We start from the raw sequence: 15814 nt of genomic DNA on the forward strand, positions 1-15814 counted from the left end.
TAGAGTTATGTTTATTACATAAAGTTATGTTTATTACAGCAGAAGAATTAATCCTTTTCAAATTGTGTTGCAGTTCTTTGATGTTTCAGATACTGTGATGTTTATGTCTGTTTAAAAGACATTTCAGAAAGGCCAAACACCTCCCAGTGAATCAACCCTTTGAATGTTTCACTGAAATTTCTTTTGCAGCTTTTTGTCGTGTAAAGGAAAGCAGCATTGTTACTTATGCCCATGAGAAAAGCATCAGAAACCCACTATAAGATTAAAGCCATTTGTGAGTGTGGAGAAAGGAGGTCCATTCTGCTTATTCTAGGTGAACAGCGAGAAAACTGAGAGGAGAGAAAGAGAGTATAAGATGAAATTTAAAAGTTCAGGTGTGAACATTGCATTTAGACATATTTAAGTCCTATGAGAGAAAATTATATGACATGTCGTGATTTGTTCCTATTCTTTCATGTATCTCATCCATTAAAAGTGCTAAAGGACATAGTAGGTCAGTAGAAGTAGTAGTTGTAGGTATTTAAATAAGCCCCTGTAGCTGGCAGTATCACTTTCTGTTTGCATTAGATTACAGAATTGAAAGCTGGTCTCTCAAAATTATTATTTATGGAGTTTTTTTAGTCCAGAAACCCTGGCAGTAATTTAGCCAGTCCATTCCCTTGAGCAAGTGCCTGGGGCACATGGGACCTGCAGTACCCACGCACAGCAAGACACACTGATTGAAACCTTACTATTGCCTTAGTGATGTTTGGGCAACTCTGTCCCCATATCTCCATAGCAGCAGCAGCTGGGAAGGGATCCCTGCTTCCTGCAGGAGCCCTTTCCCCACCCCCTAGCCTCCAAGTCTCACTCCTCTGGAGGAGGGAACTAGGAGTTATGGTACAAAGGGCACCGAGTTCACCCCAGGGAATATCACTTACTAGTGAATGCTATTGATATACCATGCACAATCTCCAAAGCTTTGCTGCACTCCAAAGAGGAAGGCCTGCTGGGTGCCCTTTTTTCCCAAAAAAATCTGAGTGCAGAGGAAGAGGGTCTGGAAAAGCTGGCCAATGAAGAAGATTCAAATGTGGCTCAAGGTGGACAAGCAAGGGGAAATTGCACAAAGACTAGTAGAGTCTCTTCCCCTTCGGCTCTTTACCTGAGACTTATAAACTCTCTTCCCTTGTGTCACTCACAATTTTTTATGGAGATTTTACATCCCTCATCCTATTAAACAGGTATGCAGCAAAGTGCTGGTCAGAGGTGTAGTCCAGCAAAGTGGAATCATCCATCCACACCAGGCTCCTTACCCCTCACCACTTCCTTTGGAAGTCAAGCCAAGCACCTCTCCTTCAGGAGCTAGCTGGAAGATACAGCTGCTAACTTTCAGTAGGCAACTTGCAGACTGTTCACAGGCCAAACCTCACCTCTGAAACCAGCCATATACCCTTTGAATCCTCTTCAGAAATGGGTAAGAAAGCTCTGTAAGGGCAAGATTTAAAACAGAAATTCACTGCCTTGGTGAGAGAATGCAGCTGGAGATATGTGATGTTTATTTATGCATGATAAAATAGATCACTAAAGATGTGCATGCCTTTCTTGCAGTAACAGAATCCATGAAGGCATCAATTTCACAAGTAACACCATCGCAAGCATCAGTGCCAACAACAACAACTGCAGTTGGAGCTGCAACTGAATCCATCACAAACAGTAGTAAGTGAAAATTTCACTCAATTGTTGATGCTGTTCAGGTGGGCATTCAGGAAATTAGGCAGCAGTGCCTCTTGTTTTGGGAGTTCATTTTACAGACCCCTTAGTGAACCCTTTGCTGAACCCTTGCAGAAGTGTGCAGGAGCTTCCTCCCCATCAGGCTCGAGGCAGCTCCAGTCTAGGCCTTCTAATTGTATTATCGCTCATCTTCAGTGGGATGACCCACCTACGGGACAGGCAGTGGCTTCCTCTGGGAGTCCTATCCCTGTTGATCTTCAATTTAAATTAAATATTTTTTTGCTAATTTAAAATTAGACTTCGAGCAGGGAAATAGGCGTGTTTTGTGTGTGTGCACATGTGTGTATACAAAACTAAAGGAAATAAATTGAATGTCTTTCCTTTGTTAGCATCCATGTCTTCTTTGCCTAATGCTACACAAGGTATAACACAAGGTACAACAACACAAGCAGTGGTAAAAGTGACAACGACAGCAACAGATGAAAGTTTCAGCACAACAAACAGTAAGTGATAATTTCATTGAGCCATTTCTGATTTGTTCTATGCTGCATTTCTATAAAACAGTGTGGAGAATTAAAGGAGGTAAAAAAGATTATAGTTTGGGGTCTGAATTTGGTGGTCTAGGGAAGCAGAGATATTAATCCTGCCATATTACATATCTTTAATGAATCTTCTCCTAGAATCTTACACAAAGAATATTGCACCTTAAATTTGCAGTGTAGATGATCTGAAGCCATTGCACAGGATTTTAATCTCCTTGTAACTGGGACAGATGTATTTGAAAAGATCTTATTTTTTTTCTCCTTTGTTTGTTTTTCTCTAAGTATTTAATAAAAAAAAATATTCTGTATGATCAGAATGGTATCAGAATAGCCCCCCTTTGTTTTTTGTGTTTATATATGTTACAATACTACAGTTAATTATGTTCCATATTATTATGAGTCATTGTACAGAAAGCAGAGAGGTGGTACTAATTACTCTGCAACAATCGTAGGAAACAATTTTGTTCCCAATAAATCTTCAGAATAATGTGTGTGTTGGCTGGAACATCAGATTGGATTTTAGAAAAATAAAATAAAATTAAGTAAAAACTGAAACCCATTATCCAGCAAATAGTTGGATTCATTTAAACAAGTATAATAACATCCAAAAGGAGCTTGATACACTTAAGATGAAATTAAGTCTCCCTTTTTTGTCCATGAACTGCACTGTAAATGTTTGCTTCAGTCCTTTGATGAACAATAGCTTTGAAATACTCCATTTTTTTGTATTTAATTTACTAAAAAAAAATGTTAAAAAAATACTCCAAATACTTAGCTCGGTACACCAATGATCTCAGAATTGATGTTTACAGCATACTGAACTGTGACTAATGATTAGAATGTGACTTCTCTTCCCTTGGCTTACTTGCCTAAAAAGGGGCTCCTGTGTAGCAGCCTGCATGCTTTCTTTGTGCAAATTTTTCTTTGAAGCCACCCCTTGTAGACCCAAGCCTGCTAAGCTGCCTAGAGAGCTATTCCCCTTCCACTTAGTGGTCTCATCTTCTACTGGTGCAGGTTTCCTGCTGTGCTTTATGGATAGGATTCCTAGTCTTTTCAGTTTGGCAGAAATTCCTGGCTTGTGGGTACCGGAGCAGCACAGCCACCTGGAACTAAACCTGGGTGACAGGTAGAGCTCCCAGCAGGGGAAGGGAAGCTAATGAGGAAAGGCATGCCTGCCAGTGCAGCTTAGCTCCAGCCACTGCTCTGCACTGAAAAACTGGTGCTGGGGGTACAATGGTGCTGGAGGTATGATGGACTCCAAGCAAGAAGCCTTTACCAATGTGCTTCCTTTCCATTCCTCTTGCATTCTTTTCCCACCAACTAGAGTTCAGTCCCTAGTTTCTTGCGTTGTGATTTGTTTTTAAAACTCCTCATTTAACCTAAAAAAAAAAAAAAAAGAAAAACAAAACTTGAGATAAAAAAATGGTTGATAAATTAACCTAAAAGCAGGGCATACCTGCCTTCAGTTGCCTTTGTGTAAAGGAAAACTGGGACAGTGTGTCCAGGACATTGGGAACTGCCCTGCATTAAAGAACTTTGTATTTTCTTTTAATGCTAAAGTAGTGTTTGGAAATATGTGTATGTGAAAACCAATTTTAGTGGTTTTTTTAAGATAAAATTCTGGTCTACTCTTCAAGAAGGTCATAACCTTGGCTTCAGCACAAAGGAGTGGATGAGGCACTGGTATTGGTTTTGGGACAGGGCATAGCACAGGGGCTGTGCAGATGTGTGGCCAGCCTTGCAGAAAACCCGCAGACCACCCCAGCCACTGTGTGGCTGCTGGCTACAGGCATCTCTCTGTTTCCTGCCCACACATTGGCACAGCGAGGTGCCCCTGGCTTCACTGCGTCCTCCCAGCCCCTGCCGGCACCCCCAGCAGCAGCACAGGGAGGAGGGAGTTGAGCTCCCTGAAACAAGCACAGGCACAGCAAGATTTCTGCTCTCAAAATGGACAGGAGATGAAAGTTGGCTACTCTGTCTTTTTTTTTTTTTCCCACTGTCACTCACTTCTCCCCTTTTATTGCACTGGTTGTATGAGATTGAGCCAGAAATTGGTGGTGTGCCTTTATGGCACTTCAAAATTTACTTTTACTGCACCTGATTTTTAATAAAAAGCAGGCACCTTTGTTGTTTTGTAATAAAAGTCATCACTTTCTCTGCTTCAATCCCTGCTAAAAGCTTCAGCAAATGATCACATTCACACAGCAAAGATGTGACAGGGCTTCCTGTCTCTGCTGCAATTTCTGTGGCTGCTGTCACCTTTTATTATAGATTCAGGAAAAGTCCCCAGTGCTCCATACACTGTGAAATCATGCGAAAGTCTTTGTCTTTTTTTTTTCAGTGTACTTTTCCTCTGCGGGCCATAAGTACAGTCTCTCCTTCTTAGCCTTCCTGCCTGGTTTATTATAATGGAAGCCATCATTAGATTGGTCTCCTTAGCCTTTTTATTTACCAGTATAAGGTGTCAAATCCAAGATTTCACATTTTGTCAGAGTGACCTCACTTGTGCAGTTCAGACTCCAAACCAAGAATTTATGTGGTGTCATACCACAGAAAATTGCATCTGCGATCAGGATTTCATATCCTGGGACACTTGAAGTTATCAAAGAGAATACAAAATGAAATACAACAAAAGTTTCTCTTCTTCCCCCCTTGGATATGGAGCAAGCATCTTATGCAAGGTCAGTGCTCAAGTTATTAAGTTGCAAGTTAAGAGTGGATTTTTGACTGTTGTGTTTCCGAGTTATCTCACGCCACTCTCTTGGATGATGATACATCATGGTGCAGTGAGTTAATGAATATTTAAAAGTGATGAAAGAGTGGAGGAAATCCTTTTTCTCTCTTCATCAAACTACTGGTAATTTAAATGGAGACTTTACTTCAGTAACACTACCAGAAGAGGTTTATACTAGCATGTATTGCTCAATTTTCCTCAGGTTGTTACCACATGCTATAGGTAAACACTGAGTATAGTTGGCTGCTGAGATATGTTAGGCAGAAAGAAGTTTTAAAATGTGTGTTTTTAAATACTTGTGGTTTTTGCTTACCAGAAAATGTAAAGCTGCAGACAGCAGATGCAATCAACTGTGGGTGTAAACATTAAAACTGAGCTCTGCTTGGTTACCTCCCTAGCCAATTTTCATTCTTCTGAATGGGCAAAAATGTAATTGGGTTTGCTACAATTGGATTTTTCAAAACTTTCATGAATGTATTCATTAATTCAAATGGCTTTTCAGGCTACTGATTACAGGACAAGACCTGTATGTGTTTATGCTAAAAATATGAGCTCAAGGCAGAAGCTTTAGTCTTCCATCTAACAAAGCCCTCGTGATGACATTTTATCGTAGTTTGGGTGATGTTCCTTTTGCCCTGTAAGTGTTTCCTTGATTCGTTTTTTGGTCACGTAACATTTTAACACACCTACAGCTGTCTATATTCTTTGCAGTGCATAGAGTATTTGTAGCTTACTTCAAGCATATTACAATGTCAAAGCTGGTTAGGTAACAGCTTGCTGTAAAAAAAAATTTAAAGTACAAAGTAAAATGCCAAAATATGTGTGGATTATATGCAGATTAAGTCGAAAATCATGCTAAGATCAAGCGAGGATATGTGTTGAATTTCAGCTGGTTAAAGAAAACGAAGGGTTTTCAGAGCACAAAGAGTAAGAAAGTATCTGAAGCTCAAACAGCAGCTTTGTAGAGTGGCTTCAGGTTCCCTGTTGTTGATTATCCCTTTGCCAAATACATGTTAACACACTGTCATTTATTTTATCAAAATATCAGCAGGGAGAGCTGCATCACCACCAGAGAGTTCTGCTGCTGCAGCAATCATCCTCATTTGGACAGCTATTTTACAGTCTTTACTGCTTTACCATTTTTATTCATAATCAGCTGTTGACAACAAACCCATTAACCCACGAGGCGAGTGCTTTTGCAGCAGCAGCTGCAGCAGCAGCAGCCGCCCTTCCGCGCTGTGCTGCTTCTCCACAAGCCCAGGCCTCCCCCTGGCAGCAGGCAGGAATCTTTGCTGCAGCTGGCTGAGCTGAAGCGTGATGAATTACTGCAGCGATGTGTCAGTGGGGATGACAGAACTGAGTCACCGCGCGCCCGCACAGAGTCCCCCGCCTGTTCCCGCGTGGAGCACGGGCACCGCAGCGAGGGCTTGCGCTGTCTCCCGCAGTTGAGATCAAATTAAACCTTGCATAGTTATGAGTTCCAGGATTTACCAAAAAGGCAGATTTCTAGCAGGCGTGCTGTGCCGTCAGTGCTGTTGCTGCGTGCATGAGCAGTGGCTGGATATGGACGCTTCTGTTCCCACAGGCTTTCGGTGCAGAAGCTGTCTGATCTGCTAAATGTGTTGGTGGCAGAGCCCAGGCTGTGTATTAGGCGTAGGGCTTGGATGCTGCTTCAAAGCTGCTTCAAAGCCACAAGTCAGCAGAGAATTGGGTTGCTAGGATTTCATCTTACACTGGTGCAGTGGAATTAAGGGAACATTACCCACCAGATTGCATTTTTCATCTTGGGAAAGTGAAAACTGGCACACGGATTTTTGCACTGTAGCACGTCTACTTCACCCCTTGACACCACGAGCACTGAGCCTGCTCTGCAGTCTGAAGAAATAAATGCAACAAGCTTCATGCCAAGCCCTAGGTAAAGGTGAGAGTCATACCTGGTGCTACCTGAGTCACTGGAAGAATCTCACCCAGGTTGGATTAAAAGAAAATAAAATAGAAATGCTACCATCCCTCCCCTCCCAATCCCCTGCCAAGGCTTAAACCACGACATCAACACACAGCCCATGTTCCTGAGAACAATCTATTCTTGCAGCTCCCAAACATAAGAGGAGCACCCTGGGGCTGGGCTGCTGCCAGGACTGATAGGATGCGATCCCCATGGGAAAACAGCCCTCTATGGGGTTACAGGGCAACTGGGTGCCTCCCTTCTCATCTCTCCCACACACCTGATTGTTTTGCTTTGTTGTTCACAAAACATATTTATGTTTGAATGTTTCTGCACATGAAGGCTTACTGTTGTTCTCACTTACTTTTCATTCTCCCATGCAAGCTTTTACTAACTTATGACAAGGGAGCCACAAGATGGTTGCTCTTACTGTTACAAGCCTGTGCATCTTAAAGGGAGAGGGAGGTACTTTGGGTTTTTTTGCTTTTTTATACAATTGATCTCAGATTAAAATTCAACATATAAAATCTGAGTTTGAAACAACCACAGAAGAATCATAAGTGAAAAAATTTGCTCTTAAAGATTCATTCAAGGCTTCTATGACAAGAATGCAGGAATTATTAAACTTTTCAAATCCTTGCATTTTACTATAGTAAAAAATGATGTAGAGGGTCTTTTTACACTCCTGTCTATGCAGGTCAGGCTTGCATATTGTGGAGGTACAATTCTGAGGTTTCTGAAGGGAGCTGACGTGAAGTTATGCTTCTTGTTACAAGCATCCCAGTGGAAGTTTTAGGCTTAAGCTTGTTTTGCCTGATTTCCATGCTTCAACCTTGAAAGATACCACCCCTGGCTGCCTATCTGCTCTCAGTTTCCAAAGTTATATGAATCCCCTGACTCCAGCACCTTCAGCTCACTCCTTCTTAGCCCATTGATTTTTGAAGCTTGCCTTTCCAAGGTATTGAACTTAATAAGCAAGAGGGGAAGGGAAGGGCCAAGTTGAAGATGTGTAGTGGTCAAACAGGGAGCTTGTCAGAGTTTTTTTTCCCAAACAAAGGGTTCTTCGATGGCCCAAACTGGTAATCAGGATTTCTGAATAAAGTGTGTGATGAAACTTTCCTCAAGATTTACACATTGCATGTGCGTGATGTTGCTCTCTGACTAAAATACGTCTTAAAGTCATTTTAATTCCAGTGTTTGAAATTCATACGAAGGGGCACTGAAAACAGCTTACAGCTCAGTCGCATCTCTGATTTATATCAGAAAGGAAGTATAAGGTTACTCTTGGGCACCCCTATGTTTTATTCAGTAGACACTGTCTTGCTTGTTGTTATGCTGAGGTTGGAGTGTAGACGTAGGAATAATCAGCAGTGCAGGAACAGCTTAAATTATTTCTTGTAGTCATTTGGCGACCTTCAGTTCCGTGGGATCAGACAGTGCCCTGCACCACTGTCTTGGACTCACCTTAGGCTGCAAATCTTCTGACACAGACAGTCTTGTTCTTCTATTGATTGAGTGAGAGCAGAAATAATACACTTGAATTTTTTGTACATTAATTTTCAGGGGTATATTATTTCCTAGACCTTAACAGTACAGAATTAAATAAGTAACTTTGTACTTAATTACAATCCCTAAAACTTTATAACAGTATCTCATTATGTGACAGTTGTGGCTGAAGCTTGATTTATTTATTTATTTATTTATCTATTTTCAAATTAAGAACAAACAGATAAGAACAAAAGGGCAATAAGTTGAGCTTCTGTCTTCTGCTCGTGTTGCTCTTGGTGCAAGACTGTCTAGCTATTCTGGGCTTCCAAGTCAGAACTCTGAGATGTCTTCTGGCACAGATGTGAGGCTGTTTCTGTTGCTAGGATGTGCTTTAAAGATGCCTCAACTATGCCAGTAGTAGCGATTCCATAAGGACGGTTCATTGCTTGACAAGCAGATATCAGAAGCTGTAGTGCTTTCTGACCGTAAGTATTTTCTATGATGGTAGGAGCATTTGTCTGAGGGATGATCCAGGGTCTAAGACAAATGTATCTTACCTGAACATCTGTCTTATTTCTAGCGACACAAGCAAGTGCAACAGAGTTGCCACAAAATGGGAGTTCAGATGCTTCATCTACCAAGGGAACATCTTTTTCTTCTACAGTCTCTCCAGAAACAAACACTTCTGCTTCTGGATCCTCAGGTAATTCTTGGAAAGGTACACTCTCTTCTCCTGTACAAATGATGCAAATAATTTTGAATCTTCATTTGATGGTTCATTGTTCTAGAATGAGGACCACATCTCCTTATTCATCCAGGGTACACTGTGTCCATTCCATCTAACCATGAAGTTGTGTCGAGTGATGGGTGAACTTCAAAACATTCAGTTGAGATACTCAGTGTCATTACAGGAGGATATAAATGACAAGTGATAGTAGTAATCTTTATATATGCTATATGTGGTCATTGTGTAACACTGACTGTCGGAGGAGGTCATCAAGATAAATTCTCTGTCTGCAAAACAGAGAAGACAAAAGAGAAAACATAATTTTTACGATTGTTAATAAATCTGGAGAGCAAGTTAAAGCATATTACCAATTAAATGATGTTGTTCAATGTAAAACATGGCCACAAGCAAAGTCAATAATATATTAATTCCCAAATCCAGTCTAGTTTTATCGGGTTTTTTGGGTGTGTTTGGTACATGTATCCACTAAGAAACACTGTGGTGAATGCAGATGCCAGGTCATATGAGTGATCATTTATTATGCTTCTACCTGGCTTAACTTTCCTATGTTTTGAAAAACCACTTATTCAGGTTTTCTTAAGGTTTCTTGAGCTTTCATTCAATACTTACTCTCAGCTACTTGTGTGCAAATCCAACAAGGGCACTGTCATTTTTTGCATATCATCATTATTATTAATGTTTAACATCCCCCAAGGGATACAAAACACCTTTTACAACCTCTGGATTGTATTTGTGGGAGATAAGCATGCATGTGTACCGTGATTTTTCCTCATAAATGATGGATTTGGATATAAAAGTGGAGCAATCTCATGTGCTCAGTGTGCACTGAAATCCTCAGAAGTATGCAAAAAGATATTATAATAGGTATTTTAAGGAAGCTGGGAATTTCTCATTTTTAACCCAGGGCCACTGATTTAGAGAGGATCCTTTGCAATTATTTCAATAAGCCCATTGCCCATAATGCATATACTGTGATTTGTTATTTTCCTATCCTGTTAGGTTTTGTGTGTCTTTTTGCAGACATTTGCATGTTATAGAAACCTCACTGTTGTTATACTGCAACAAAACAGTAAATTATAACTGTTTAGTTCAACTGTCTCTCACACAGGTAAATTCTCCAGGTTAAAGTTAAATTTTAATACATATGTGACTATGAATCGTGTGTATTGAATTATCTAATACGTTGTTTGTGCAATTACATTTTACATGTAAAATTTGTCAAGAAAGTTTTACAACCTTCCTTGGGTCTGTTTGTTAAAGTCATCATCTTATGCAGCTCACTTTGCTGTAAAGCAAATAAATCTACTTGAGCTCAGGGACTACCCAAGATGCCAGAACTATAATTGCCTGGCTGAGACAGAAGGTACCTATCTATCCAAGGGGAGTCAGCCTGAGTGCTTGGCATAGCCAGTATTCTGGGTGCCCATAAAACTGCCATTTCGAAATCACTTCCTCCCACACCAGGATTTACACACTGTCACCTTTCCTGTCTCCTCACAGCATGAGCTTCTTGCTTCTTTTTTTGCAGCTTATAAATCCAAGAAATCCCCTTGCTCACCCTGAAGTGTTACATAGCTTATCCCAAATGGTTACACCTTAGAACCGTCCTTGCTCCCTTATTCTCTGTATACATTAAAGATTTTAAGAAGAAATGTTTTCATCCCTCCTAAACAGATTTCTTTTCCTATGTGCAATTGCTCAGGGCCAAGGGAAGCCGTGTGCTGCACCCTAATGACTTTAAAGCAACGCAAGTGTGAAGCCAGTTGTTTTGTTCTGTGCTGAGACTAGAAGAAATGCTGACTCTCTTACTGCCATCAGATTGCTTATTCCTAGGTCTTTTAAATTTTGCATTCAGGGACTTATATAGGGGCTAGATACCTTTTGCTCACCAGAGCAGAGGCTGGTATGTGCAAAGGTGCTGGGGCTGCAGCCCATAGGGGATAGCACAGCTTGCAAGACGAAGGTACCTGAGCCATAGCTTCTGCGAGGGAGCTCAGGGGAAGACAAATTAATGTGAAATTTTTCCACAACAGAATGTTTCTATTTGGTATGATCGGCCAAAATAATTCAGCTGACTAAATATATTTAGTTTTGAGACCATTTTCCATTTTTAAAAGAAATGCCATTTTGGTGAAAATTTCCTTTCTTGATGCAGAAAAAGAAGAAAGCTCATTTTGCAGAGAAATTTCCAATCAGCCATATCAAAAGATCAGGGTGTGGGAGGAGTGCTACAGAGAGCTGGAGAGCGCCTGAAATGAGTGGGGGAGCCTAGGGAAGAACTTGGAGAAACATCAGAGAACAGTATTGCTGTATTAAAGAATCTTGAAACCAGCAGCCACAGAGAAGGGGTTGCATAGTGTTCACCCAGGCTAGAGAAGGCAATAAGGACTGTTTTTAGCAAAGAGAGCAACCTGCTTGTGTGCCATTGACACATACACTTCTCCAAATTTGGCAGCCATGTATAATATACCTCCTACTCATTCTCCACTTCCACGGAGGATTGCTTGCTAATATTTAATTTTCTCCTTTTGGTTAATTAATGAAAAATTGGAGATTTAATGGATCAGTTAGAGTCTAAATACACCTGAGAAACTGCAAGTATTGTGGCTTTTCATTCTGTGATCTAAATAACAAAAAAATCCATAAAGCAGTATGATCTTAAGTTCACCCCGCAGGGTGGTAAAATTAAATGATCTATTATAATAAACTGTCAGATGAATCAACCTGCTACATCTACTGATATCTTTATTGCACTCCTCCAATTATAAATCCTACTCACTTGATTCACAGGAGGCATCTCCCTAAGAAAAATTTTTATGAGTAAGACTAGGAGGGTTGACTCTTTCTGTACACAAACTGTGTAGGAACTCAGGATAGTGATATTAGGTAAAAATTACCCACTATATCTTCAGCTCCTTCACAAAGAGAGAGACACAAAAATAGAAGTTCCTGGGAGATGGAAAACATAGAAAAGCCTTAGTTAACACTATTACAAATCCATAGTATGGTCAGGGCAAAAAGGGCTTTGTCAAGTTTTTAATTTTGCTTTGATTTATATTGTGGTATCCCCTCTGAGTAATCAGCCAAATTTATTCGTTTGTTTTGCCAGTGAACACAGTTGCATGTGGCTGCACTCCAAAACACAGAAATCACACACTGCAGGGTATCCAGGCTGCTTAGGTAGCAGTTGTTGGAGAGCAGAGCGGGGAGAATTTAGTTATTGGTCTCTTTCTCCATCTGTCAGGCTTCTCACCAGCACTGAACTGACTCAGGCAGGTAATTTCAAATCAAACCGTGGTCACGTGCCAAATTTTTTATCCTTGTCCTCCTTACTGCACAACGAGGAACCCAGCACAGCAAGTGTTGCACACCTCACTTTTCATGAGGAATCTGGAAATCTTCCCAGATTATTTATGCAGAGCATCTAACTTGGAGCCCCAAAGGACAGGCTAAGCTCTGGACAGGGAATTAGAGCAACTACAGTAACTATGTTAGTGAGTGAAATGCTGCTTTTCCTTCTGCCCCTTCTCTTTCTGTAGAACAGCAGCATGTGAGCCCTCACCTAAAAGGGCACTGGATGGTTATTTTAAAAATGCAAACTAGAAGCACCTGCTTCAGTCCTTGCAGCACTGAGCAATCTCTGAACAGAGGGTGAACTGGCGCCTTTCTTGCATACTGGAGACTGGGAGAGAGAAAGGCATGAGATTTTTCCTATTTAATATTTCATGATCTAGTAGAACTGGGTGAGATATCTTCAGGAAAGATGCTTGTAGTTCTACTGTATGTAGATGTGTGCAGTTGCTAAAAAGTAACAGAGGTTCAGGCAAGGAGGGCAGGGGGCTGCTGTCATGTTTCCTGCCTGCGGTAATTTCTGCTGTCTGGTTTTACTGAAGTGGCAAGGTCTGGCCAGGACAGCAAAGTGGTTTTCGCTTGTGGCCGTGGGTACATTGTCACCCAACCATTCCTGAATGCAGAGCCTAATGTCACCTGCATTCACCTTTGACAAACTGTTAAGTCTTGGAGGTGAACTCGGATATCAGTCTTGGGCTTGACATGCTGTTTCTATGTATTTATTTGTTTTAATTTGAGCCAAGACAGTTCACCTTGTTTCTAAGAGTGAAGTTAAGGGGAAATGATGTTGTAGTCTTGGGGGTCTTTCATAGGAAAGCTCCACAGACTTGGAAAAGGTTTGAAGTTTTGTAGAGAAGTGACCTACTTGTAAGACTTTACAAGGTGTTCTGCCCTCCTCTAAGAATATGCACACACAAAGCCTTACAATTTCATTGTTTGACCACTGCTGTGTGATCACGTGGTATTTTTTTTCCATGGAATCCGACTCCTTATAGGCTGAAGGAAAGGCAGTATTCTGATAACAAGCAATCATATCATATTTGGATATTTCCTTAATGCCAGGTATGTGTCCTGCTGTGTTCTGTACTGGGTGTTTTTCCAAACCTCCTTTGACATATGATTTATTAACTTCCTGAAAGCTTTTCCTTGGTCTTGTTGGTAATGTATAAACACTGCCTAATGAATCAGCACAGAGATCCTCTCCGAGCAAGGTGACATTGCTTTTGGCAGATGGATTGTTGAGATAGCAAAATGCATAGGAAAAAAGTATCCTCTGCATTCTAGGAAGCCAGGGTGAGGTAATTGTATATCTTCAGGATACTTAGCATTACAAATATTTAGTAAGTTCAAGAAGAGCTCTTACTGCTGACTTTTAGGTACTTGGCTTTTCCACCAAAACATGCTTTTCATGAATGTTTGTGATTAAAATGCAGTTAAAGTTCTGTCACATAAATCATTAGCAAAAGAGTCATTTTCACCCCAGTAGCTGAAGTGATCCATGTTTTTAATTGGGCGTAGAGAGGAGGAAAAACAAGAACAGCATTCTGGTTTTCAAAGAGTACATTCACAGCAGTAGAGTAATGCGTGTCACAGCTCTGGTGGCAGGAGGTGTCTTTGTGCAAATCATCAGTCCATGCACAGAAAGTGCAGCAAGGGCATAAGAGTAGATTTGTACTCCCTAGAGACCCTGGTTTGGAGAAGGAGCACTGCAACCCAGGGCACTTAGGGGAGAGGCTTAATGCCTGACCAGAGTCACAGCTGCCTTCATGATGTTCCCTCCCTCTGTGGTCCCCCAGCCTGGCACAGCTGGGACATGGAGGACGTGCTGGTGGGTCACGTCCTTCCATGGAGCTCTCAGGAGAGGATCAGATGCACCCCATTCCCCACAAATGCACTGGCAGCAGTGAACTCTGAACAGATCCAACAAGGGGGACTCTTAAGTGTCCTCTAGCCTAGAGAAAGGTGACCAAATGCTATGATTTAGTTCTGGTCCACAGGGGCTAAACATGAGCCAGCAGTGTGCCCAGGTGGCCAAACAGGCCAGTGGCATCCTGGCTTTGTGTCAAAAACAATGTGGCCAGTAGGACCAGGGAAGAGATTGTTGCTGTGTACTCATCAGTGGTGAGGCCACTCCTTGATTTCTGTGTGCAGTTTTGTGCCTCTTGCCACAGAAAAGACATTGAGGTGCTGGAGCGTGTCCAGAGAAAGGCAACTAAGCTGATGAAGGGTCTGTAGAGTAAAGCATACGAGGAGGGGCTGAGGGACCTTGTGTTGTTAAGCCTGGAGAAAAGGAGGATCAGGAAAGACCTTTTCGCTCTCTACAAATACCTGAAAGGAGGTTGTAGCCAGTTGGGGGATTAGTCTCTTCTCCCAGGCAACCAGAGATAGGACAAGAGGGCGTAGCCTGAGGCTGTGCCAGGGGAGGTTCAGGTTGGACATCAGGAAGAATTTCTTCATAGAAAGGTTTGTCAAGAGTTGGAATGGGCTGCCCAGGGAGGTGGTGCAGTCACCATCCCTGGAGGTGTCCGAGAAACGACTAGGTATGGCACTTAGTGCTGTGGTCTAGATGACCATAGTGGAGATCAGTCAAAGGTTGGACTCGACGACCTTGGAGGTCTTTTCTAGCCTAAATGATTCTGTCATTTATAGCTCAAAATAAATAATGAGTGGCTGCTGAGGATGTATAGTGCCTGAGATATTTTTTCCCCTGGTAGCCTCAGTTATCCAGTGTGAAACTTCTCACCAGGCGAGCAGAGTGCAGTCGCTTCTCCCTGGTAAAACACTGTCTGTCTTGTAGAAGCAGATAAAAGTTTTGCTGCTAGTTTACACAGGTGAACATTCTCAAAGACACAGATGAGTTAAGTGCTCACCTCCCTTTGACTTGAAGAGATTTAATGCGATGTAATAAAAATCACTAATGGGAGTGATGGTTGTTTGTGACTGGCCTAAAAATGTGAGGCATTCACAGCCACCCTTAATTTCCAAGCCTGCTACAGTCTAGACACACAAAAGCAGCAGCATGCTAAGAAAAAGCTAACAGAAAATGAGCATTGTGCAACAAAAACTTGTGAAGTGGCTGGAGTGGGCCAGTGAGCATTGTGCCCGGTGCTCTGCAAGGTCAATTTCTTCCTCATTACCAATGCCTCTTACTCCTGCTGCTCGGCAGTCTGCTAGACAAAAGCACCAAGATAATAAATGAAAATTTGTTTTTAAAGGGTTTTGTGACACTTGAAGACGTGTCTCAATTAGGCATTTGAATTTCTTTTATTAAAATACTCTTTTGTCAGTTAAATGCC

The 15814-nt window shown here is 41.5% G+C and overlaps 1 protein-coding gene across 3 annotated transcripts in view; it reads left to right on the forward strand.

Moving 5' to 3' along the window:
* EMCN (endomucin) overlaps window positions 1–15814 on the forward strand; it is a 61099-nt gene that overhangs the window by 17902 nt on the left and 27383 nt on the right. For all 3 annotated transcript variants that reach the window (XM_027894452.1, XM_027894449.1, XM_027894451.1), the window contains exons 3-5: window positions 1588–1692; window positions 2100–2213; window positions 9000–9122. In XM_027894452.1, the coding sequence (XP_027750253.1) occupies window positions 1588–1692; window positions 2100–2213; window positions 9000–9122 (342 nt within the window). The remainder of the gene's footprint in view (window positions 1–1587; window positions 1693–2099; window positions 2214–8999; window positions 9123–15814) is intronic.

The sequence above is a fragment of the Empidonax traillii genome, unplaced genomic scaffold, assembly GCF_003031625.1.
Source record: "Empidonax traillii isolate 1590-97213 ecotype Southwest subspecies unplaced genomic scaffold, ASM303162v1 scaffold427:size767076, whole genome shotgun sequence".
NCBI classification, from domain to species: domain Eukaryota; kingdom Metazoa; phylum Chordata; class Aves; order Passeriformes; family Tyrannidae; genus Empidonax; species Empidonax traillii.